At 47.9% G+C, this 26,707-nt stretch overlaps 1 protein-coding gene across 7 annotated transcripts in view; it reads right to left on the minus strand.

Annotated features, from left to right (window-relative positions):
- plxnb1b (plexin b1b) overlaps positions 1-26,707 on the minus strand; it is a 261,451-nt gene that overhangs the window by 71,281 nt on the left and 163,463 nt on the right. For 6 of the 7 annotated variants that reach the window (XM_043707786.2, XM_087994155.1, XM_087994153.1 and 3 more), the window contains exons 6-13: positions 26,397-26,497; positions 23,265-23,397; positions 21,331-21,487; positions 16,425-16,533; positions 13,432-13,540; positions 9,080-9,985; positions 5,948-6,076; positions 295-417 (exon numbers count right to left, since the gene is read on the minus strand). In XM_043707786.2, coding sequence (XP_043563721.2) covers positions 295-417; positions 5,948-6,076; positions 9,080-9,985; positions 13,432-13,540; positions 16,425-16,533; positions 21,331-21,487; positions 23,265-23,397; positions 26,397-26,497 — 1,767 coding nt within the window. The remainder of the gene's footprint in view (positions 1-294; positions 418-5,947; positions 6,077-9,079; positions 9,986-13,431; positions 13,541-16,424; positions 16,534-21,330; positions 21,488-23,264; positions 23,398-26,396; positions 26,498-26,707) is intronic. The other variant, XM_087994156.1, reaches the window with a different exon arrangement.

Genomic DNA, 26,707 nt, shown 5'->3' on the forward strand with positions numbered 1-26,707 from the left:
TTTATTAAGACTGTACTGATGGTTCATCTAGTTTAACTCTAGCAAAGCCTCCCCACCATTGTCATGGTGATCCTTAAACATTCTTTCTGGAAGGTTTGGTTTGAAGAGTGCGAGTTAGATGTGTTCGAGTGGAAGGTTTACTCCATATCAGAAAATTGGACCCTGTTCCTATGGAAACATGCCTGTGGTTTAAGGAGACCCTTAAACAGTGGCGGCGGGTCTGAATGCTCATTTGGCCAACCAACTCTCCTGTGACCATCTCCCAGGGCTCTGCAACCATCTCTTGCTCCTTACCTGGTGCACCTGACAAGTAATCGAGTAAAACGAGGGATCATTAATGTCCCCTTCAACAATTGCCTCCACCACCACTGTCTGACTCTCGATAACAAAGACACATTCATAATCCCCTTCAGGGTCCTGTCAAGGGAGCAGAAATACAAGAGGTTAAGGAGGCACTGCCTAGCTGAATCAGAAATGTGAGCAATCTTATTAAACCAAACAAGGAGTACACTTATAACAGTTGCAGAAGTCTAACAGTAAGGACTCCTCTGTGTGAACTGCAACAAAACGAGAAACACATCTCGTGTTTACAGTTTAGCTGTACATGGCAGACTGAGGAATTCCTCTCACCCCCTTCTGCATTTCTATTTTAAACCAGAAGGATCCACAGCATTGCACAAAATTTACTCACAAATAAACCAATGACTCTTTCATAAAGGTCCTTTCAATTCAGATTCCAGAATCCGGGAGCCAAGTCCTGGTGTATAAGCTTTTAAATCCTTTCGCATGTTCTGGTGGCAGACTCAATGACCCAAGTTTCAACTGGGGATTAAAGGATTTAAAAACAGAGAAAGGAAGGAGCCAGCGACTATATGCAAGGCTCCCAGAATTAGATTCCAGAGACAATCAATGTTAAAGGCCCCTCACTCTCAGAGTATACAATACCCTTATTTGTCATATGTATACAGATGGACTGGTACACAGGCATCAGCTACCAGGTTATACTCCCAGTTTACTAAAAGTGCACAGATTGCACACTCCCAAGGTATAGTCCATATGTACTGGTGGCTTTGGTCTGGGTGTGATATTTTATTCTACTACATCAGACCAACAATGTCACTCAGTTTTATTCTGACTACATCCCATTATTTCCCCACCTCCTAATGCCCCCTCCCTTCATTTAATCATTTCAAATAGACGGAAGCAAAATGCAACCTACTTTTGTTCGTCCCAAATCTTGTAATGGTCTGATGAAAACATCAGGGAAATACCAAACATTGCCAGGTTTTGTTTTAGTCCCTGCCCCTCTGCAGTTTCCAGCAACAAACCGCAAACATCGCTGTGTCATGTCAAATTGTTTCGTTGCACAGATTGAAACAATTTTGCGAAGCAGAATTCTTTAAAAAAAAAGCTAATGGAGCATTGTATCCTGAAAACTTTCATTCCAAAAAGTAAGCTACACCATTTCATTATAGTCACACAGCATGGAAATGTTCCCTTTGGTCCAACCAGTCCATGCCAACCAAGTTTTCCAAACTAAACTAGTCCCACCTGCCTGCACATCCCTCTAAAGCTTTCCGAATCATGAACTTATCAAAAGGTCTTTTAAACATTCTAACTGTACCTGCATCCACCACTTCCTCTGGAAGTTCATTCCCCTCGTGTACTTTTTAAAAAATCTTTCTCCTCTCACTGTAAAACTATGTCCCCTAGTTTTGAAGTCCCTACCCTAGGGAAAAGACCCTTGCCATTCACCTTACCTATGCCTCACCCTCATGATGTCCTCTTTGATGTCACCCCTCAATCTCCTACGGTCCAGAGGAAAGAGTCCCAACCTTTCCAGTCTATTTTTATATTTCAAACCCTTCATTCCTGGTAACATCATGGTAAATCTTTTCGGAACCCTCTCCAGTTTAATATCCTTCCCATAACAGGACAACCAGAACTGCACAGAGCACTCCAAAAGAGACATCACCAAAAGAGGCCTCACTAATGTCCTCAACATGACATCCCGAGTCCTATACTCAAAGGTTTGAGCAGTGAAAGCAAGTGTGTTAAACAGTTTCTTAACCACCCTGTCTACGTGTGACACAACTTTCAAAGAATTATGTACCTCAACCCTAAGTTCTCTACGAAATTCGCCTCACAAAGATGACAAGTGAATACTATGTTACAATGCAGAGGCCCGAACCCCTCTGTTAATTAAAACCAAGCATCCAGAAAAGCTCGCCTCGTCTCGCAACCTGTTAAAAGTGTGAGGGAGTGAAACAGAACTCCTAATTTCCATTATTTAAAGAAAAATATTTTCCTAACAGAACATGAAACAAAGACTATTAACAAATCCTAGCCTCTTTTTTTCTTAACTAATTACTATCTGACCCCAACTCTATAAAACAATACAATTATTAAACATTACATTAACTTGATCTCAACTCCACACAGTCTCTGTCTTCTCTGTCTTCAGTCTCCCATCTACTGATTTCCCTGGGTCATCTTGTTACTACTTACTGTTTTTTTTTAAAAAGAGGAAAGGTACCTTTTGATACAGAGTGCCTTCTTATTTCTTTGAGAACAGTGTGTTAGATGGGCAGTTCGCTCTCCGGCAGTTGCGCTGTTGTTCGGTGGCAGTTGTTCTGACCAATTTTCAAAATGCCCTGGCTTTATACCCCAACATTGTACCCTGTCATTGGTCCGATGTTGTTAATACAATAAATTCAAACTCAATTGGGTTTCAGTATTCTGGACATAATTTAAATGAATTGGTTCATTTATTCCTGAAGAAGGGCCTGTGCCCGAAACGCCGAATCTCCTGTTCCCTGGATGCTGCCTGACCTGCTGTGCTGTTCCAGCAATAAAGTTTCAACTTTGATCTCCAGCATCTGCAGACCTCACTTTCTCCTCATTTATTCAGCAACCAAAACTCAGGTCCCCATTTAACAGCCATTTGCTGCATGTATCCAGTTTGGAACAGCCTGTCTCTTAGCTGTTCTGTATTTATGCAGCTGTGTGGCTGTACTTTAAATTTACTTTAAAATTCAGAAAACACTTTCCATCTTAAAGTGAACATACGTCCTTTCGACTTTGCAACAATTGGAAACTATATTTAGTCTTAAACCCTTTATCCATTCTGTCAGAGGTGTCTGTCAGGCAGTGCAAACATATTAATGAAACTGCAATGTATGTGTGAAGATGTTTTGCACTACAGTTAGCAGAGAACAGATTGTAAACAGAAATGATTGCTTTGTAATGTGCTGAAGCTTGGCTCTTTATTCTCTCACATCCGAATTCTAATAAATTCAAGGTGGTTTCATGTTAGGATGCTCGCGGGCAGATATAACTTATCAGTTGGTACTCTTTGGTATAAAGCTACCAATCTAAATGAATCAAATGCTATCAAGGACTCATGCTGTTGAGTCTCCAGAAACAATACGCCTTCAGGCAATCTCTCAGCCTGCAATCTTGAAACTGGTATCCCAGAATTTGGGCTGATTTCCAAACAGATACACCACTTTTACCTACATTTAATTTTACAGATTGGAATGTTCCTATGCAGCATTAAAAGTATTCTCGCGTCTCTGAGTCTGTGCTTACCCCCCCCCCCCCCCCCCCCACCCCCAATCTCTACAGCCCTCTTGGAAATAGCAGATATGCTACGGGACGTGTTTGGGGGCGAGGGGAATAGTGAAGTGTTGGGCAACGCTGACGTGTCTGAACTAGGTAGGAAGACAGAGCGGTGAGGGGAGGGGTGGGGAAGGGAGTTTGTAAGGGGGCTGGATCAGGAGAGGGAGTTGAAGGTTGAAGTGTCAGGGCGATTGGAGAGAGAGCAGGGGAGGGTGAGGGGAAGAGGCATGGGTAGTGGGAGAGGGTAGGATCCAGGAGGTGGGGCCAAGTGGTAGATAAGCCAGGAGCAGGGGAGGGGAAGGGAGAGAAGGGGAGAAATGCAGGAGGGGGGGAAGGGAGCAGGGAAGGAGAGGAGTGCTGAGAAGGGAAGGGAGCAGGAGAGGGGAGGACACAGGAGCGGGAAGGGGAGGGGAGGAGTGCTGGGGAGGGCAGGGGAGCAGTGCTGGGGAAGGGAGGATCAGGGATCACGAATGGTGTTAGGAAAGCTGGCAATAAGGAGGGGAGCTGAGGGCTGCTGGAGTATGGGGACTGGAGATCACAGTGTGGATGTGCAAAGGGATGCAGAGTTGGATGGTGGAACCAGTGAGTGGTGCATGGGGGTGGGGCCGGGTTGGGGGGTCAGGGGAGAGGTGAGCTGTAATTAAAATCGTGTCACCATCAACTGAGAAATTCCGAGAGGTTGGAAAAAACCCTTGGACTTCCAAGTATACGTCTTGGAAGTGATGACATCTGAAGTAGTCTTGGCTTCACCGTCAAAGTCCCTCACTGCTTGGCCTTTTCCAAAACTGTGATGCTGCTGCTGAGGGAGCAGGATCACACTGTACCTCGTGACCAAGGGAGAATGTTTCACAGAGTCAGTGGTAAGCATCTCCAACTGACCACAACGTCTAGACACTATCACACACTGTGATTCCCAGAACAGCATTTGCAGTGGCTAAGGAAGGACAATCAAGGCGAGCATGACACAGATGCTGCAAATCTCTGTTTAAGCTCCATTCCCTCAGGCCACAGTTAATATTCTTTAAAAAAAGTAATAGACTTGAACAGACCCAGAAATGCAAACTCGAGCACGTAAGCCATGCAAAGCAGTGGATAGGTGTCCTTGGAATAGGGGGTGGGGGGGGAAGAGAGGGGCGTTGGAGAATGCCCCCTACATTTCACATTAATTGTCTTTGTAGGTGGTGCACATTCCTTTGATAATGCATTACAATAATATGTATTAAAAAAAAATTTATGATTTGAAGATGCCGGTGTTAGGCTGGGGTGTACAAAGTTAAAAACCACACAACTCCAGGTTATAGTCCAACAGGTTTAATTGGAAGCACTGGCTTTCGGGGCACCGCCCCTCCACAACCCCCTGATGAAGGAGCGGCGCTCCAAAACATGGTGCTTCCAAATAAACCTGTTGGACTATAACGTGGTGTTGTGTAATTTTTAAAAAAGTTTATAGATTCTTAAATGAGTGATGCAATCAATATTACCAGATACAACCTGCACCCATACAGACCTTTTATAGCACCCCGGGAAAACATGGAGAATGTGTTAGAGCAATAACCGAGATAACAATACTTTCTGTTGCAGACTTACATCATAACCAGTATCAATGGTGCAATGACCAATATTCAGGACCAGCAGTAACACTGGTGTACTGATCAATGCTACTGGTGCCAGTATCAAATACCATAGCATACTGGTGTTGCTCTGGTCCAATTCTACTGCTCGTTTTCTTCGAGGACCTGACTAATGGGCCATCTGCACCACCACCACCCCACAGCATACGACCGTGCCAACCTTTTGTAGTTCACTTACAACATGATCTCAGACAGATCGCCTGCACGTTTGCAATTGCACTAATCCTTGAGAAACAGACTGTGCAGCAAATGCCACCTTGGCTTTCACCATTTACGCTAACCGTTGAGAGAGGAAGAAGATAATCCAAATGGGAGCAAGAAATCCCACAGAAATGGTTAGACTTGCACAGAATCCAAGAGGAGAAAAAATAAGCTGTGATTTCAAGTCGCAAACTTACTTCAAAACTGAGTAATAATTACACCTAAACAAAGGGAGAGGTGAATAATAAGTACAAAGTTTCATAGCTGGAGTAGGATGTTTTGGTAACAAAATGATAAAAGCTCCTTTGTAAATCAATGTTTAACATGACCCATGACCGTTACCTCTTCATTTTGAACAACGTTATAAAGCCCTTCCCATTCCAAACCAGCTCAAAGTGCCGCCCTCCCTCACCATCCTATTCGATACTGACAGAGCAGCACTGTATATCCTGTCCTTAGTTCACATTACTGGTTGCAATCGAAGACATGCTGACCTGGAAGAAGTGCAAGTTTTGTCCCACCAGCGTTATTTTCCTCTCTGTGTTGACAGGCAGAAGGGGTGATCCTTGAATGTTATTGACACAGGGACAGTCTGCAGGACCCTTAACTATCCCTTCGTGGTTCTGTACAAAGAACATAGACAGAGGCTTAGCAAACAGAAACAAACAAGGGAAACCAACACCATCCAACTGTGTAAATATTAAATCATTAACAATATTCCTAATGATAGAAACAAACCCTGTGGAACATTTCAAGTTATCCAAAGTTTGTGAGAAGATTTGTAGCTTGGGTGCTCGTTGCTGTGGTTCTGTTCGCCGAGCTGGAAGTTTTTGTTGCAAACGTTTCGTCCCGTGTCTAGGTGACATCCTCAGAGCTTGGGAGCCTCCTGTGAAGCGCTTCTGTGGTGTTTCCTCCGGCATTTATAGTGGCCTGTCCCTGCCGCTTCCGGTTGTCAGTTTCAGCTGTCCGCTGTAGTGGCTGGTATATTGGGTCCAGGTCTATGTGTTTGTTGATGGAGTTTGTGGATGAGTGCCATGCTTCTAGGAATTCCCTGGCTGTTCTTTGTTTCGCTTGCCCTATAATGGTAGTGTTGTCCCAGTCAAATTCATGTTGCTTGTCATCTGCGTGTGTGGCTACTAGGGATAGCTGGTCGTGTCGTTTCGTGGCTAGTTGATGTTCGTGGATGCGGATCGTTAGCTGTCTTCCTGTTTGTCCTATATAGTGTTTTGTGCAGTCCTTGCATGGGATTTTGTACACTACATTAGTTTTGCTCATGCTGGGTATCGGGTCCTTCGTTTTGGTGAGTTGTTGTCTGAGAGTGGCTGTTGGTTTGTGTGCTGTTATAAGTCATAGTGGTCGCAGTAGTCTGGCTGTCATTTCAGAGTTGTTGTTGATGTATGGTAGTGTGGCTAGTCCTTTGGGTTGCGGCATGTCCTCGAGCTGTTGTCTTTCCCTTGGGCATCTGTTGATGAAATTGCGAGGATATCCGTTTTTTGCGAATACCTTGTATAGGTGTTCCTCTTCCTCTTTTTGCAGTTCTGGTGTGCTGCAGTGTGTTGTGGCCCTTTTGAATAGTGTCTTGATGCAACTTCGTTTGTGTGTGTTGGGGTGGTTACTTTCATAGTTCAGGACTTGGTCTGTGTGTGTGGCTTTCCTGTATACCTTTGAGGTGAATTCTCCGTTTGGTGTTCTCTGTACCATCACGTCTAGGAATGGGAGTTAGTTATCCTTTTCTTCCTCTCTCGTGAATCTGATTCCTGTGAGTGTGGAGTTGATGATCCGGTGTGTGTTCTCTATTTCCGTGTTTTTAATGGTACCACAAATTCAACCCAAACTCTGGGTCAGATACGTTGATGACACCTTTGTAATCATTAAAGGCATTCACAAAAAACGGATATCCTCGCAATTTCATCAACAGATGCCTAAGGGAAAGACAACAGAATGAGGACATGCCGCAACCTAAAGGACTAGCCACATTACCATACATCAAGAACATCTCTGAAATGACAGCCAGACTACTGCGACCACTAGAACTTATAACAGCACACAAACCAACAGCCACTCTCAGACAACAACTCACCAAAACGAAGAACCCGATACCCAGCATGAGCAAAACTAATGTAGTGTACAAAATCCCATGCAAGGACTGCACAAAACACTATATAGGACAAACAGGAAGACAGCTAACGATCCGCATCCACGAACATCAACTAGCCACGAAACGACACGACCAGCTATCCCTAGTAGCCACACACGCAGACGACAAGCAACATGAATTTGACTGGGACAACACTACCATTATAGGGCAAGCGAAACAAAGAACAGCCAGGGAATTCCTAGAAGCATGGCACTCATCCACAAACTCCATCAACAAACACATAGACCTGGACCCAATATACCGGCCACTACAGCGGACAGCTGAAACTGACAACCGGAAGCGGCAGGGACAGGCCACTATAAATGCCGGAGGAAACACCACAGAAGCGCTTCACAGGAGGCTCCCAAGCACTGAGGATGTCACCGAGACAGGGGACGAAACGTTTGCAACAAAAACTTCCAGCTCGTCGAACAGAACCACAGCATTCAAGTTATCATTAAATAATAAAATTTAAATGGCAAACTCAAGGTTTTGTTACAAGTTAAACTAACCAGTTTAGCAGGCAAAAGCCAATATTTATTTGAAATACGATTGCAAATAATTAATGGCAGTGGAGAGAGTTTGCCTTATTGATAACTTTCTGGCAATGTTTCCGTAGGGTTTAGTTTTTTGATCTGAAAGTGGGTGGTATTTCAGTTTTATAACGTCGCAGAATCGACCAAAGTACTTTGACAAACAAACCATTCTTTAGAGCAATGAGTTTGTCTGGAGTATTTTTGCTTTCCCACTCACTATAACTTGGCACATTTTCAACCCTGTACTGTTCAATACTTTTTAACAACAAAACAGTGACATAATAGGTGGCTTACAGCTGGCCGTGATGTCACAAGGCATTAGTCATTTTGAAAACATGAAGAAAATAGGATTGAGGTCTTATAACTGTGTCAAGACATAAACGTATTATCAATTTTTAAATTGGCAATGAGGCTATGGGACAATGTAGAACCCAGCACAGACACTGGTGACCTGCTACAACGAAAGACTTAGGGGTAACAGGAGGCCATTTGACCCTTCAAGCCAATGCTTCACCATTCAATAAGATTAAATTAATCCAGCTGTCATCTCAGTTCCACTTTTCCATTCACACACCTTAACTCTTGACTCCCACGTCTTTCAAAAATCCACTTCACTCAGCCTTTACTATCTCCTGGGATATTCCACATGCTCTTTGCAAGGAATTGCTCCTTATCTCTGTCTTAAAATGGAGACCACTTATTCTTAAACTGTGGCCGTTGCTTTAGTCTCCACCACATCCTCCTGGTCTACACTCTATCCAGTATCCTATCCAGCATTTTATGTGCTTCAATAATATCACCTCCCACTCTTCAAAATTCCAGTAAATAAATGTAAATAGATAAAATGTAAAGATACACCTTTCTTCATAAGACAAGCCCTTCACTCCAGGAATGAGTTGAGTGAACCTGCTCAACTCAAAAAGTTGGTCACAAAGAAACAAACTCAAACTTACCTGTACGGAGAAAGATGGAGAGTCAGGATCAAAGTGGTAGTCGACCTCAGTGTCAAGCAGGTGGAGAAAGGCAGGAGAAGGGTTCTCAACATCTCCGTCACCTGATAGCAGCGCAGCAGCAGCCGAGAAGACGGCTGTGTCGTTCTCAACCTGCACAGGGTCTACCCAAGCATCTGGCTCCTTCCACTCACCAACGTCCTTTACAGGCCAAACAGTGGGCAGGGCTGTCAGGTGGTCAGGTCGGGGGTCAGTAGGCACAGCCAATCGAGTGATAGGGGGCTCCGTGGGATTGGCGGCGGGGGCTGTCGTGGCAACGGTGGGGGTGGCACCGTCCGTCCCGTTGAAAGGAGAGGTTGATGCGGTTGTAATGACGGCATCGATTGTTGGAGGGGCAACCGTCGTGAGTGGGCTAGTTTCCAACAGATCTTCGAGTGTAGTGGGTGGCGACGCAGACGTGACCGTGGTCAAGACCTCCCCTGATGGGCCGGGGGTAGGTGCTGCGCCCTCGGGTGTGGTCGCGTTTGGGGTACTGCTCTCAGCCACAGTAGTAGCCCCTGAGGACGGACTGGCTGCAGTCCATTGTGTGGTTGGAGCAGGTGTGATGTCCGGGGTGGTGGGCACTGTCGTTGGAGCTGGCATGGTGGGCGTAGTGGTTGACTGGCCAGTCGGATCGGCTGTGGCATTGGTCAGCACCACAGCAGAGGAGGGCACAGTGGTTGGCAATGTGGTAGTGGTCATAGTTCTGGTAGTCAGCGTGGTATCTGTGTGGAGCAATATGGTAGGAATGGTTGTAGCTCCTGTTGTGAGAGCTGTGGTGGTGAGGCGGGTGGTGGTTGGAAGCACAGTAGTGTCGACACGAAGCGACTTGGTAGCAAGGGTAGGAGGTACCACGTAGGGTCGTACAAACTGCCAGGATAGGATCACCATTTAAATCAATCAGGATAGATAGAAAGGATGGAAAAAAATTGGAATGGAAGGAGATGCACAGATAATGGGAAGGAGGACAGCAAGAGACAGAAAATAATTCATTATTTTTGATTTGGAATCAATTTTAAAACAGAAATGTATTTTTTCTCAAAATCACATTGAATTATTGCAGCGAGGCCATTCTTTGCAAAATCTCTTTAAAGGAACTGTACGCTTTGGTTCAGGCCTAACTAAGGCGTTTGAAGCTGAAATGTTTATCAGCCACATTTTCCAGCAGTTTTACAAGTTATAATTCAAAAAAGTACTTTGAATTTAGAAAGATAGTGAGTGAGTAGTGCTACACTCTACATTAGCATGGATGGTTAAGCATGGGCACTTCATAGTTTCCTAGAAACACTGGGGAGAGGTGTGCGAGGTGATGTCATTTCCTTTCTGAGTGACTCTTGAAAGCAAAATTAACTTTTAACCAACCCTATTCAGAGAGTCACTGGACTTCACGGAACTCTGCCCTGGTAGTCTTAGTTTTGGCGAACAGTTCCTTTAATATAGAGAATAGCTCATAAATTCAAGACCAGATGTATTTAACATGAGAGCAGTTCACCCAAGAAAGTGATTGATTTGCTTTTTGAGATGCAGCTTTGCAGGAAAGAATTGTCTATGAGGCAAATGAGTGCATTCTAACATCAAACTTGGAGGAAAGGAGGTAAATTACCACAAGAATTTCACGTGTTCTTTCCCTGCTAATGAAAACCTTCCACGTATCAACTTATTCTCAGTATTCCCTTTACAACCTCCCTTATACCTTCCTTATAACCCCCTTGTGGTCCACTATTGCAAGCTGCATTCATTAAGAATGCTTCAATTTTACCCATTGTAAATTTATGTCTGATCCTGCTACCTTCTGAGACACCAGTTAATGTCTGTGGAAGACTTAACGTAGTGTTTTTATTCTTTTGAAGGAGCTTGGTCATTGAGATGAACTGTGGTACCTTATTTTTGTTCTGATATTGTATCCAAACATTGGTAATACTTCATTCTACTAGGATGCTGTGTGCTTAAAAATAAAGGAGTGAAATGCTTGCCAAATGAGTTATTTCAATATACTTGAAAACTCCAAGAGGGCCATGCCATTCAAATTACTGCAAAAAAGTCCAAACTGTTGGGCTGAGCGCTGTTTAGGAATTAAGCTGCACTATCTGAACTGCTCAATCAGACATCTGGAGCGCTAATGTACCTTTGATGTTCCACACAGTAATGCTACAGAAAGCATCAAGTACATCATTGCAGAGTGTTTACAAACCCACTAACAGCAAGAGCCTTTCAGGGGTGTGCACTTTGAAGATGGTTACAGTTACAAACCCCAGCACAGTTTCCGTTCTTGTTTTATACAATTAACTCCAGTCAGCATTCTGCTCGATGGATAGCAGGAAACCCATCATCCTCATGCTGCTCATTAACCTTCGCCTGTCACCTGTTGATGGATGAGCTCCCACGTTGCCGGGTCACTCAACACGACCACCCAGAAACACCAACTGGCATCCTGCCACCAGGCCATAAAGCAAACACCACGGAATGTGAGCACCACAGAATTCTTTAAACAAGAGGCACCTGCCCGTGTATAATATATTGCAGAGGAAGGATAAGGAGGGGCCTGCTAATCACTAGATCCCTGGGGTTTTCAACTCCAGGTCTTCAGCAGCACATAGTCATGGAGACACACCAACAGCTTTCTTGCTCCACATTTTCTGCATTGATCTACAAACAGTTCTCAAATATCTAACGGCCAAATGGGGCAGCAGTGGTTAGCACTGCTGCCTCACAGCACCAGGGACCTGGGTTTGATTCCAACCTCGGGTGACTGTCTGTGTGGAGTTTGCACATTCTCCCTGTGTCAGTGTGGGTTTCCTCCGGGTGCTCCGGTTTCCTCCTACAGTCCAGAGATGTACAGGTCAGGTCAATTGGCCACGCTAAATTGCCCATAGCATTAGGTGTATTAGTCAAAGGGAAATGGGTCTGGGTGGATTACTCTTCTGAGGGTCAGTGTGGACTTGTTGAGCCAAATGGCCTGCTTCCACACGACAGGAAATCTAATCTAATCTAATCTAAATTTAAATCAAAACGTCCATTTACAATGTTAGCTCAGTCGGCTTGATGGCTGGCGAGTGGTTCAGACTAATGTCAAGAGTATGGTTTCGATGCCTTGTCTGGCTGAGTTGGAGCAGGGACTTGGCTTCTCACCCTGGCCTATGGCTGGTGTGGAGGGGTGCTTCACAGGACAGTCCTATCCTGTTATGACAGACAGGCCTGTGATCCCTCATGGACTACAGCTATTAACCACCTCATGAATCCCAAAGTTTAATTCATTCAAACAAAGCAAGAGCATGTGGTAATTCAATGCCCTGAATTTGTTCTGCTGTTCAATTATATCACAGAAATCTATCAAACATGAATTTCAAGATTTTCAATTGCTTCAGCCTCAACAGGGAAATGGGTTCTAGCTTCCGATGCATGAGGAAGACCGACCTACATCTGGCTTTAAGGTTATGTGTCCATGCATTGGCCTCCTATTGGAATCACATTACATCCCGCAATGAGAACACCCCATAAGCTTCTAAACTTCAGAAGAAAATAAGCCTGGTCCTCACAACTTAACATATCTTGGCCTACACAGGGTAACAGATCCATTCCATCGTGTCATGCCGAGAACTGAGCACTTGGAGGTGGTGGCCCAGCTCTGTTGGTAGTATTCCTGCCTCAGAGCCAGCAGCTCCAGGTTCAAGTCCCAGTGCAGGACATGTTACCCCAGAGGCAGGATTCATGGAGTGGTTCACCAGGTCGTTAATCCTTCCTAAACCTCCACGCTATTCCCCGACACTGGGAAAACGTGCATGAAGACACAAAACAAACAAACAAAATTGCAGGAGACAATCGGCAACTTTCACTGCAGCACACTGCTCTTAAGTCCTAGATTCAAATTACTTTTTATCTGCAGATTCTCTCTCTTGCCCTTCACTGGTGATGCCTCCAAATGATCATCCATGAATGAACTTCATCTGGGAGTATTCCACTATCATTGGTCATTACAGACAAATATGAAGCGGAAGTGAGTACTGCAGATGCTGGAGACTAGAGTCAAGGTTAGAGTGGTGCTGGAAAAGCACAGCAGGTCCAGCAGCATCCGAGCAGCAGGAAAATTGACATTTTGCCCGAAATGTTGATTTTCCTGCTTCTTGGATGCTGCCGGACCTGCTGTGCTTTTCCAGCACCACACTAATCTTGACAGACAAACACTACTCTGTCATCATCAAGTAGGCACACAGATTTTGAGTGGGGGGTCACCGATGGGTGACTGAGTTGGAACACGTGGCGATTTTTCCCCTCTCGAACCTGGAAGAGTGACCAATCCTTACCAACTCGACACTTACATTCTCATTAAAAATTATCACCTCATCCTCACAGGTGGTGTTGTGGGTGCAGTGATGCTGAAGCACGCACCAATTACAACCCCATTGACTGCTCACACATCCACGACACCTAGACAGGCAGCAGGAAGAGAAAGAGAAACATAGTCAGTGTTGGTGGCAGGGAGACTCTGAGAAACCGGGGCTCTCACCCTGCTGAGAATCACTGCACAGCTACCACTGGACGGAAGTAACGAAAAACACATCTGAAAATTTCAAATGCTTCTGACTGTTCGGAAAACAAACGCAAGATCTCTGCATCCTTTAAATATCAAACCAACATTTCAGAATTTCTTGGCGGCTGGTTTGCTTTGGTCTCTAAGCTCACCCTGTGGATTTACAAAATGGAAAATGCCAGAATTTCACAGCAGTTTGATTAATAACTGAACGCTATAAAGCATTGCTAATGCAGTAAATCTTCCCGTTGTGCTCCACAGGAGAACAATATAGCAGAATCTGACACCATGCCACTTGAGTAGTTATTGGATCATAAGACCATCAAAAGTAGGAGCAGGGATATTTCATTGAGCCACACAAACTGGCCCCAGTACACCACAGGTCTCAGATGAGATGCTCTAGGCCTCAGATACATCAGACAATGAAAAGCTCAATCCAGGTCATAGAGCCATACAGCACAGAAACAGACCCTTCGGTCCAACCAGTCCTTGCCAACCATTATCCCAATCTAAACTAGTCCCAGCTGCTTGCACTTGGCCCATATCCCTCCAAACATTTCTTCTTCATTTCTTATTCTTACCTAATTGTCTTTTAAACATTGTAACTGCACCTGCATCCACCACTTCCTCTGGAAATTCATTCCACACAAAAACCACACTCTGTTTAAACAAAGTTACCCCTCCTGCCTTTTTAAAATCTTTCTCCTCTCACCATAAAAACATGTCCCCTAGTCTTGAAATTCCCCCCCACCCTAGGAGAAAGGCACCTGCCATTCACCTTATCTGTACACTTTATGATTTGATAACCCTCTTTAAGGTCACACCTCAACATCCTACGCTCCAGTGAAAGAAGTCGCAGCACATCCAGCCTCTCCTTTTAACCCAAATCCTGGCAGTAGCATAATAGAGGAAAAGTAGGCAGAGAGATTTAGGGAAGAAATTCCAAAGCTTAAGACCTGGGTAGCCCAGAAAGCCTGGCTGCCACTAACGAGGGAAAAAGTCGATGACTAGAGGTATTTCGGCAGAATAATGGGCTAAAGGAGATGACAAGGTGAAGCCATGGGAGGAGGTACAGGGGTGTCCTTCACTCTGAGACCCATCTCCACTTATTTTTTCCCTCCTTTTGCCTCATTTTGGCCTGCCTATCTTCTAGCTCTGAAGAAGGGACCAATAAAGGTTGACTGCTTTCTCTCCACAGATGACGCCAGATGTGCAGAGTTTCTCCAGCAATTACTGTTTTTGTTTTGGAATGAAAAAAGAAAAGAGGGTTGGCTTTGGACTGAGTCACTGGGGATGAGCTCCATAATTGTGCGACTCTTCAAGTGGTTTGGTAACATCAGCAATATTGCTTTGTGCACCAGAGAATATCTGACATTAAATATGAACATACTTTACAAATATAACCTCTACAGGCAAATGTACTGAGGCATATCAGGCATTGTCTTTAAATAAACCAATCCGTATCGTACATTATGTGGAACTGTTATCGAATGTACTTTCACACATTTTATGAATAAATACATCTTTGGAAAAAATAACAAAGGAATGAAATCAAGATGATTTTATTGATACCATGGCAACAGATTCGACCCAACAGAACCAAACACTGAATCAACATTGGATTTACATTTAAAAGGAAAACATTGCAGATGCTGCAAATATGGGGAAATAAAAGAAAACGTTCTGGAGGAAGATGACACCAAAATTGGAGGTGTAGTGGACAGCGAAGAGGGTTACCTCAGATTACAACAGGATCTCGACCAGATGGGCCAATGGGCTGAGAAGTGGCCGATGGAGTTTAATTCAGATAAATGCGAGGTGCTGCATTTTGGGAAAGCAAATCCTAGCAGGACTTATACACTTAATGGTAAGTTCCTCGGGAGTGTTGCTGAACAAAGAGACCTTGGAGTGCAGGTTCATAACTCCTTGAAAGTGGAGTCGCAGGTAGATAGGACAGTGAAGAAGGCATTTGGTATGCTTTCCTTTATTGGTCAGAGTATTGAGTACAGGAGTTGGGAGGTCATGTTGCAGCTGTACAGGACATTGGTTAGGCCACTGTTGGAATATTGCATGCAATTCTGGTCTCCTTCCTATCAGAAAGATGTTGTGAAACTTGAAAGGGTTCAGAAAAGATTTACAAGGATGTTGCCAGGGTTGGAGGATGTGTGCTACAGGGAGAGGCTGAACAGGCTGGGGCTGTTTTACCTGGAACATCGGAGGCTGAGGGGTGACCTTACAGAGGTTTACAAAATTATGAGGGGCATGGATAGGATAAATAGGCAAAGTCTTTTCCCTGGGGTCGGGAGTCCAGAACTAGAGGGCATAGGTTGAGGGTGAGAGGAGAAAGATGTAAAAGAGACTTATGGGGCAACCTTTTCACACAGAGGGTGGCACGTGTATGAAATGAGCTGCCAGAGGATATGGTGGAGGTTGGTACAATTGCAACATTTAAGAGGCATTTGGATGGGTATATGAACAGGAAAGGTTTGGAGGGATATGGGCCGGGCGCTGGCAAGTGGGACTAGATTGGTTTGGGATATCTGGTTGGCATTGACGGGTTGGACCGTAGGGTTTGTTTCCATGCTGTACATCTCTATGACTCTATAACTCAGCAGTCCAATAGCTTGTGAAGAGAGAAACAGCTAATGTTTCAAGTCCTTTATGTGTCTACTTCAAAACTGGAAGGAGATTATCCAGTTTTCAGATTTCCCTTTTTATATTGGATTCTTGTTTGTCACCTTGATTTTCTTTTGCTTGAAAAAAAGCAGTGAAAACACTTACGGAAAATTTCTGGAGAGCTGCTGGACTGCAGCGCAGTCATAGAAGGTGAATCGCTCTGCTGTCAGTATGATGTTAAAGAACATTACTTTTAATCTGACAGTCACATGATCTGTAAAGGAGATTACAGCAGAGATCAGAACTTTCTTCCCACAGGCCACACTCATCAGTAACCAAGGGAAAGAGTGATAAACTCAACTTATGCCACCTGCAGGAAGCCAGCATCCAGGAATCGTCTTCTTTGTCTAGTGGCAACATGTTAGACTCCAGAAACACAGACAGACAAACAGAGAGGGAGAGAGAGAGGGAGAGAGGGAGAGAGAGAGGGGAGGGGGGGAGAGATGGGGGAGGGGGGGAGAGATGGGGAGGGGGGGAGAGATGGGAAGGGGGAAGAGGAAGGGGGGGTAGGAAGGGGGGGGTAGGAAGGGGGGGGTAGGAAGGGGGGGTAGGAAGGGGGGGGTAGGAAGGGGGGGGTAGGAAGGGGGGGGTAGGAAGGGGGGGGTAGGAAGGGGGGGTAGGAAGGGGGGGGTAGGAAGGGGGGGTAGGAAGGGGGGGGTAGGAAGGGGGGGGTAGGAAGGGGGGGGTAGGAAGGGGGGGGTAGGAAGGGGGGGGTAGGAAGGGGGGGGTAGGAAGGGGGGGGGTAGGAAGGGGGGGGGTAGGAAGGGGGGGGGTAGGAAGGGGAGGAAGGGAGGGAGGGAGGAAGGGAGGGAGGGAGGAAGGGAGGGAGGGAGGAAGGGAGGGAGGAAGGGAGGGAGGAAGGGAGGGAGGATGGGAGGGAGGAAGGGAGGGAGGAAGGGAGGAGGAAGGGAGGGAGGGAGGGTGGGGAGGAGGGGTGGGAGGAAGGGGTGGGGAGGAAGGGGTGGGGAGGAAGGGGGGGAGGAAGGGGAGAGGAGGGGGGGAGGAAGGGGTGGGGAGGAAGGGGGGGAGGAAGGGGGGGAGGAAGGGGGGAGGAAGGGGGGAGGAAAGGGGGGGAGGGAAGGGGGGGAGGGAGGGGGGTAGGGAGGGGGGTAGGAAGGGGGGGTAGGAAGGGGGGTAGGAAGGGGGGTAGGAAGGGGGGTAGGAAGGGGGGTAGGAAGGGGGGTAGGAAGGGGGGTAGGAAGGGGGGTAGGAAGGGGGGTAGGAAGGGGAGGAGGAGGGGGGAGGAAGGGAGGGAGGGAGGAAGGGAGGGAGGAAGGGAGGGAGGAAGGGAGGGAGGGAGGGAGGGAGGGAGGGAGGAAGGGAGGGAGGGAGGAAGGAGGGAGGGAGGGAGGGAGGGAGGAAGGGGAGGAAGGGAGGAGGGAGGGAGGGAGGGGGAGGGGGGGAGGGAGGGAGGGGTGGAGGAAGGGGGGGGGAGGAAGGGGGGGAGGAAGGGGGGGGAGGAAGGGGGGGAGGAAGGGGGGGAGGAAGGGGGGGAGGAAGGGGGGGAGGAGGAAGGGGGGGGGAAGAAGGGGGGGGAGGAAGGGGGGGGAGGAAGGGGGGGAGGAAGGGGGGGAGGAAGGGAGGGAGGGAGGAAGGGAGGGAGGAAGGGAGGGAGGGAGGGAGGGAGGAAGGGAGGGAGGGAGGAAGGGAGGAGGGAGGAAGGGAGGGAGGGAGGGAGGGAGGGAGGAAGGGAGGAAGGGAGGAAGGGAGGGAGGGAGGGAGGGGGAGGGGGGGAGGGAGGGAGGGAGGGGTGGAGGAAGGGGGGGGAGGAAGGGGGGGGGAGGAAGGGGGGGGAGGAAGGGGGGGGAGGAAGGGGGGGGGAGGAAGGGGGGGGAGGAAGGGGGGGGAGGAAGGGGGGGGAGGAAGGGGGGGGGAGGAAGGGGGGGAGGAAGGGGGGGAGGAGGAAGGGGGGGAGGAGGAAGGGGGGGGAGGAGGAAGGGGGGGGAGGAGAAGGGGGGGAGGAAGGGGGGGGAGGAGGGGGGGAGGAAGGGGGGGAGGGGGAGGAAGGGGGGGGGAGGAAGGGGGGGGAGGAAGGGGGGGGAGGAAGGGGGGGAGGAAGGGGGGGGAGGAAGGGGGGGGAGGAAGGGGGGGAGGAAGGGGGGGAGGAAGGGGGGGAGGATGGGGGGGAGGAGGAAGGGGGGGGGAAGAAGGGGGGGGGAGGAAGGGGGGGGAGGAAGGGGGGGGGAGGAAGGGGGGGGAGGAAGGGGGGGAGGAGGAAGGGGGGGAGGAGGAAGGGGAGGGAGGAAGGGGGGGGAGGAAGGGGGGGGAGGAAAGGGGGGGGGAGGAAGGGGGGGGAGGAAGGGGGGGGAGGAAGGGGGGGGAGGAAGGGGGGGGAGGAAGGGGGGGGTAGGAAGGGGGGGTAGGAAGGGGGGGGTAGGAAAGGGGGGGTAGAAGGGGGGGGTAGGAAGGGGGGGGTAGGAAGGGGGGGTAGGAAGGGGGGGGGTAGGAAGGGGGGGGTAGGAAGGGGGGGTAGAGGCGGGTAGGAAGGGGGGTAGGGGGGGGTAGGAGGGGGGGGAAGGGGGGAGGGAGGGAGGGGGAGGGAGGAAGGGAGGGAGGAAGGGAGGGAGGGAGGGAGGGAGGGAGGGAGGGAGGAGGGAGGGAGGAAGGGAGGGAGGAAGGGAGGGAGGGAGGGAGGGAGGAGGAAGGGAGGGAGGAGGGAGGGAGGGAGGGAGGGAGGAAGGGGGGAGGAAGGGGGGGAGGAAGGGGGGAGGAAGGGGGGGAGGAAGGGGGGGTAGGAAGGGGGGGGTAGGAAGGGGGGGAGGTAGGAAGGGGGGGTCTGAAGGGGGGGTAGGAAGGGGGCGGTAGGAAGGGGGGGTAGGAAGGGGGGGTAGGAAGGGGAGGAGGAGGGAGGGAGGAAGGGAGGAGGGAGGGAGGAAGGGAGGGAGGGAGGGAGGGGGGAGGAAGGGGGGAGGAAGGGGGGAGGAAGGGGGGAGGAAGGGGGGAGGAAGGGGGGGAGGAAGGGGGGAGGAAGGGGGGGAGGAAGGGGGGTGAGGCAGGGGGGGAGGAAGGGGTGGGGAGGAAGGGGGGGTAGGAAGGGGGGGTAGGAAGGGGAGGAGGAGGGGGGGGACGGAAGGGAGGGAGGGAGGAAGGGAGTAGGCGGAAGGGGCAGGGAGGGAGGAAGGGAGGGAGGAAGGGGAGGGAGGAAGGGAGGGAGGAAGGGAGGGAGGGAGGGCAGGGAGGACGGGAGGGAGGAAGGGAGGAAGGGAGGGAGGGAGGGAGGGAGGGAGGGAGGGAGGGAAGGAGGAAGGGGGGGAGAGGAAGGGGGGGGAGAGGAAGGGGGGGGAGGGAAGGAGGGGGGGGAGGAAGTGGGGGAGGAAGGGGGGGGAGGAAGGGGGGGGGAGGAAGGGGGGGGAGGAAGGGGGGGAGGAAGGGGGGGGAGGAAGGGGGGGAGGAAGGGGGGGAGGAAGGGGGGGGAGGAAGGGGGGGGGAGGAAGGGGGGGGAGGAAGGGGGGGGAGGAGGGGGGGGAGGAGGGGGGGGAGGAAGGGGGGGGAGGAAGGGGGGGAAGGAAGGGGGGGAAGGAAGGGGGGGAAGGAAGGGGGGGAAGGAAGGGGGGGGAAGGAAGGGGGGGAAGGAAGGGGGGGGAAGGAAGGGGGGGGAAGGAAGGGGGGGGAAGGAAGGGGGGGGGAAGGAAGGGGGGGGGGAAGGAAGGGGGGAAGGAAGTGGGGGGGAAGGAAGTGGGGGGGAAGGAAGTGGGGGGGAAGGAAGGGGGGGAAGGAAGGGGGGGAAGGAAGGGGGGGGAAGGAAGGGGGGGGAAGGAAGGGGGGGAAGGAAGGGGGGGTGGAAGGTGGGGGGGGAAGAGAGGGGTGGGGGGAAGAGAGGGGTGGGGGGGAAGAGAGGGGTGGGGGGGAAGAGAGGGGTGGGGGGGAAGAGAGGGGTGGGGGGGAAGAGAGGGGTGGGGGGGAAGAGAGGGGTGGGGTGGGAGACAGGGGTGGGGGAGGGGAAGAGAGGGGTGGGGGGGGAGAGAGGGGCGGGAGGGGGGAGAGAGGGGCGGGTGTGAGGGGGGGGGAGAGAGGGGTGGGAGGGGGGAGAGAGGGGCGGGAGGGGGGAGAGAGGGGCGGGAGGGGGGAGAGAGGGGCGGGAGGGGGGAGAGAGGGGCGGGTGTGAGGGGGGAGAGAGGGGCGGGTGTGAGGGGGGAGAGAGGGGCGGGTGTGAGGGGGGGAAGAGAGAGAGAGAGAGAGAGAGAGAGAGAGAGAGAAAGAAAGAAAAAGAGATAAACAAAGAAACAGACAGAGTGATAGACACACAGAGCAGATAGCCAGACAGACAGACAGGGCTAGAAAGACAGAGTTTTACATTGGTGGATGCAGTAGACAGAGGGATAAAACACAATTTTAAAAATTGAGCACAACATTTACACTGACTTTTCAATATAGCATCAGAGTGCTGCATTGTCAAATTATCAACTGCCCTCTGAGCAGGCACTGAACAAGACAGGAAGAAAACGACTGGAATTGGGGCCAATCTTTAATCACCCGAGCGGATGATCTGGTGATTTAGTGGGAATTAATTACCCTTCCCTAAACCCCAGTATTAGTTCATTTTCTGGAGCTGTTCATGAAATGTAACCAGAGGAGTGCTGTCAGTGGATGAGTCTGCTCTAATTGACACCAATGCTAATACCGCACCATCCTATAAAAGGTAAGCCTGTTGGAATATCTGTGTAAGAACCAGTAACATTCACAATCCTTCATCTTCCCTCAAAGTACAGCTTGTATAAAAGTGTGTCTCTCACAGGCACCATCAATTAACCACTCTAATAACTAAATCTCAATATTTTGTGTGTGTGTGTGTGTGTGTTTCACAAATCTCAGTTGTAAAAGTCTGGACAAATGCCTCTTACAGTATTTCGCTCATTCAGATACCCATCAATCAATGCACCATTAATCACTCTAACTTGGACACTAATCACACGAAAGCTCAAGCAGAGAATCCCACTGCAATCTTACAACAGGTAATACCAAAGTCAAAGTACAATTATTGGTAATCAGATCCCTATCGTCTGAGACACACCTGTTCCTGGTTTTGTCGGTGGAAGTTGCTGGACGTTGGGGGTCCAACACACCACACCTCTCTCCGTAATGACTGCAGGGCTGGAGTAATCATCGAAGAGACAGGTGTAAGACTCACCCTCGGCAAGAACAGGCAAGTCAGCGACATTCACAAATACCTAGGGACAAGGCAGAAAAATTACTTGAATAAAGGAGAACATCCCTCGAGGTCATGATTTGGATGGCAATCACTGCTCAGCGACATGTTGATATTTGCTATCTTCGTAACATAGAGCACCCTGAGTGGAACGAGGTCAGCCAGTTGGACCTCACAGAATATGAGTTCCCTGATTGCGGCTGCTAAGACCAGAAGACATAGGGGAAGAAATTAGGCCATTCAGCCCATTAAGTCTGCTCTGCCATTCAATCATGGCTGATAGATTTCTCAATGCCATTCTCCCCGTAACCCTTCATACTCAAAAACCTATCTATCTCAGTCTTAAATATACTCAATGATCTGGCCTCTACAGCCTTCTGTGGCAACGAATTCCATAGATCCACCACTCTCTGGATCAAGACATTTCCCCTCATTTCCATTCTAAAAGGTCTTCCCTTTACTCTAAGGCTGTGCCCGTTGGTCCTCGTCTCTCCTACCAATGCAAACGTCTTCCCAACATCTACGCTGTCCAGGTTATTCATACAGAATTCATACAGTATTCTGTATTTTTCAATTAGATCCCCCCTCATCCTTCTAAACTCCATTGAGCATAATCTGGTCCAATCAGTGAGCCCTGGCTGATAGATGTAAACAGGAGCGTCAGAGGTTCTGTTCACTTTGAGAGATTGCTCGGAGGAAGCTGACTAAGGACTTTTGCCTGAAATGTCGATTTTCCTGCTCCTCGGATGCTGTCCAAGCTGCTGTGCTTTTCCAGCACCACACTCTCGACTCTGAGGAAGCTGGAGCAGTGACAAGGTGTATGCATGTGTAAATAAAGGGTGACTTGGTGACAGGATACCATCCCCTGTTGAGTTATTTCAATGAGTTCAAAACATATCACAGAGTGCAGGAGTTTTACTGATTAGCAATGTGGAAGAATACAGAAGCTGATCAGTAGTTTACTGTCAGGTTTGTTTCCAAACAGAAACAATTGGAGAATGGGAGGGAAATGGGGAAACCACATTTTTAGAATTAATATTTGAGTAACGTAATATGGTGGACACGCAAAACCAAGATATGACAACAAAGATGAAGACGACCATACCCTAAAGGGTAAGCTTGCCTGAAGCTTCATTAGTGATGGAGAAATGCTTACTACATGACCTGACACAGACAAGGCCGACTTGGCTGAAGTAGTTAACTGGGAAGTGAAATAACTCCTTATTCAAGGAGTGTGGTATGGGCTTTGGAAAGCAGCCTTAACATATCCAAAAATCAAGGTACGAGAGCAGGATGATGATGGATGATGTCAATATTCTCAATTTCTTCTGCCCAATGCCCATTAAGTCTAAATTAGAGATGGTTGGGCCCTTACAAAATTATATTTATAGCGTTGAGTGATGGGCCCGATGTACAATAACCTGGAATTAACTGAAGATAGTCCATAACTTTGTTAAGGTCCCTATTAAAGATCCTATGCTCCATGTATTTCGCGACCCCATTTTGCTGTTTAACAGTGAAATGTGGTTAAGCAGACTGTCCACGTGGGGAATTAGGGCCTTGGGTCAATGGACGATTGACAAACAAGTGACAGACCTACACCTTTTTCCTCACAAGTTATGATGTCTAAATTTTTTCAGGACCGTGTGCTGAGGAGACTTCGAACAGACTCAGTAAGCATTATGCCTAATCCTACTCTTGTTCTCATTCCCCCATCACCAAGGAACTTGACCAGGTGGATGCTCAACAAGATCTGCTATTGACTGCATCCTGACATTCCCACCCACTCTCTCACTCACCTGTTTTTGCTCCTGTCTGCTGATATTAGCTGGGATCAGAGTCTGCACACTCAGACACTGTCGGCCTTCCTCATAGCTCCAGAGCCATTGAACACCTTCCTCCGCCCTTTCGCACTCTGACCTCCGACAGCACCTATTGGCAGGAAGGAAGGCTGTATCAACACCAGGCAGTACATTCAACTTGAGCCAATAAGTTGCTCAAGCATCAACAGTGAGGAGTGTAAAGTTCTCTTCGAACGAATGAATTTATTCAAGTTTGTGAAGTAATTGATAAGCTCCAACACAGTTCAGTGAATTATTGCAGAATCTTTCAGCTTCTAACCCAGTACTCAAAACAGAACATCACCAACATATTCAAGAGCTCCAAAGGTAAATTCTATACTGCTGCAGCTTACTAGCCATCCCATTTCTAGAGACAATTTCACAGAATTCCAACCTTGCCATTCAAGGCAGTGATCGAAGTGACCATGAGAGGAATTCACTTGGTGGATAACAGAGCAGAGAGTTCTGCACAAGAAGCTAGAAGTCATGTATTTGACCCACTGGCCTCATTCCAGACTTAACTATTTCATCAACTTAACTGAACTCATCCAGAACACGTTTAAAAAAATGTCTGTCCTTTCTCCCAGGTAAATTAAAGAATTTACGTACTATTGGGTTAATTTTATAAATCTGTCCTTTTCCTACTGGGAGCACTTATTGGAGGGAAGGATTCCAAATAATGGGGGTATAATCCTGAATTTCTGACATATATCCCTGGCGTCTGAAGCTTCACTGTTGGAATTCATAAAATGCCCTCTTGCCTATCGCAATTTGCATCATCCTTTAACCAGTGACATTTGTTCAATTGCAAGAGCCATTATAGATCATCGATACTTTGTGAAACATGCACCATTCCAAAGGTCTTTCTATAGTTATCAACTTCTTAACGATAAAAGCTAACCGAGCTTCGTTTTGCTAAAATTTAATCCCACCTTTTATTTCACATGGGATTAGAAATCATTCTGATCTCCAAATCTCACAGAAGTTTCATTCATTTTTTTTTGGTTCCTGTCCTCTGCCTCTATGTTCATAGTCCAATTTGAATAAACTGTTCACGTCTTTGCTTGTTCTCCTCAATATTTTAAAATATTGGGTCTCATTCCTTCTGATTTGCCATTGAAAATAAAAAGATTGACCTTATAGAAGTTTATAAAATCATGAGGGGCATGGATAAATAAACAAGGTGAACATGGTAAATAGACAAGGTATTTTCCCTGGGGTGGGGGAGTCCAAAAGTAGAGGGCATAGGTTTAAGGTGAGAGGGGAAAGATTGAAAAGGGACCTAAGGGGCAACCTTTTCACTCAGAGGGTGGTGCGTGCATGGAGTGAGCTGCCAGAGGAAGTGTAGAAGCTGGTACAATGGCAGCATTTAAAAGGCACCTGGATGACAAATGAATAGGAAAGATTTAGAGGGATATGGGCCAGGTGTTGGCAAATGGGACTACAATAATTTTAGGATATCTGGTCAGCATGGACAAGTTGGAGTCTGTTTCTGTGCTGTCCATCTCTATGACTCTAAGACAACATCTGCAATTTGGACTCTTAAGTCTGATGACTTAGTGATTTACCAGACCCCTTTGAATCATAAAGCATCATAAACTGCACACAATTCCAAACATGGTCCCATTACTATATAAAAAATGACTTTAAAAAAAGCTTTAATTTATCGTCACACAATCTCGACTTATATCCCAATGCTTGAAGATCTGTATTAATTGGATATTTTCAGTGAATGATGAATTATAATATTAAAATGCATTCCCAGTTTTGCTAATGCTCCTAACGTGCACCTGTGCATCAGGTTTTGCATTTGCCATGACATTTATTTTAATTAAAATCCATCTTCCATTCCCTGACCAATGCACTTAGCTCATGAAATCACAGTGCTAATGGGGTCTCTCATATTCCTCACATGGCCACCTGTTTGGCAACATGAGCAACTTGTGGAATTTTACAAGAAACATTCCTCTCCATATCATTTTTATGACAAGTGGGAACAGCAGAAGCAAGTGCTCCAAGACAAAGTGAAAGTTAGATCCAAAACTGCAATGTTTCACCAAGGGCAAGGCTAGGATGTGCCACTGCAACTCTCAGTTAGAGAAGCAGTGATTACTTGAGTTGATTTATTACTTCAGTACACATGACAAAATGTTGCCTTATGTACTTTACAGGCAAATCATGGTACGCAAGTGGATCAGGGTAACAGACTAGAATGCAGGATACAGTGTTACAGCTGACAAGATGATGCAGAGAGGGACCAACATTAACATTAAACAGGTCCATTCAAAAGTGCGATAACAGTAAGGAAGAAGCTGTTCTTGAATCTGTTGGACATGTATACAAACTTTTATATCTTCTGCCTGATGGAAGAGGGTGGAAGAAAGTATAGGAGAATCAACGTTTCGGGCATAAGCCCTTCTTCAGGAATGTGCCACTCTCTTCCTCCCGCTTTTCCAGCAACACATTTTCAGCTCTGATCTCCAGCATCTGCAGTCCTCACTTTCTCCTCAAAGACTTCAACCTACTGCGAATCCTCTTACAAAGATGCCTTCCTTGAAGAAGCTCTCTTCCTCCATTCCTGAAGAAGGGCTTATGCCCGAAACGTTGATTCTCCTGTTCCTTGGATGCTGCCTGACCTGCTGCGCTTTTCCAGCAACACATTTTCAGCTCTGATCTCCAGCATCTGCAGTCCTCACTTTCTCCTGGAAGAAAGTATAACCAGGGTGGGAGGGGTCTTTGATTATTTTGTTTGCTTCCCCGAGGCAGTGGGAAGTATAGATGGGCTTCAATGGATGGGAATGGGACAAAGGGGAAGTTTCATTGCCAGCCAATGTCAGCATCCTTGCAAAGTAAAGTCTTGTGCTAAACATTTATGATTATATATTGTTACAATTAGTGGCAGGGAGCCTTACCATTTCCAGGATGGTGCCCTCATTTTGTTGGTCTGTGTCTATTAGCCAGTGTCAGGCTTGAAATGAGCAACTCTGCAAATTCAGGGCTACCAGCTAAACCCTCAAACCCCACAGCTGCGTAGTGAAGGTGACAGAGTCTGAGAGACGGGATGATCGGGCCACGTTTTTTGTGACTTACCTGCCCTGAAGTATGCACCAGCCACAGTATGGATCCCTCGCTACTAGACAGGACTGACAGTCAGCGTAGGCAGAACACTCACTCACTGGAAGCTTCACCACCTTAAATGAGAATCGATAAACAGTGACTCCAAACTGTTTTCCATATGTTATCACAGAGAATTTCCCTCGAATTAACTTCGGTCTTTGAGGGGGAAAAGGAAGAACAGTAGCTCACATAGACAGGCATGATCTTCTCGGATAGGTCATTGGCTGCCCCTCCCTACCCCACAACTGACCAATAGTAACTAAAGAAGCCCGTGTTTGCGTAGG

This window comes from Chiloscyllium plagiosum, unplaced genomic scaffold (genome assembly GCF_037043375.1).
Source record: "Chiloscyllium plagiosum isolate Xiang-an unplaced genomic scaffold, Cpla_swu_hap1 HiC_scaffold_14, whole genome shotgun sequence".
NCBI classification, from domain to species: Eukaryota; Metazoa; Chordata; class Chondrichthyes; order Orectolobiformes; family Hemiscylliidae; genus Chiloscyllium; species Chiloscyllium plagiosum.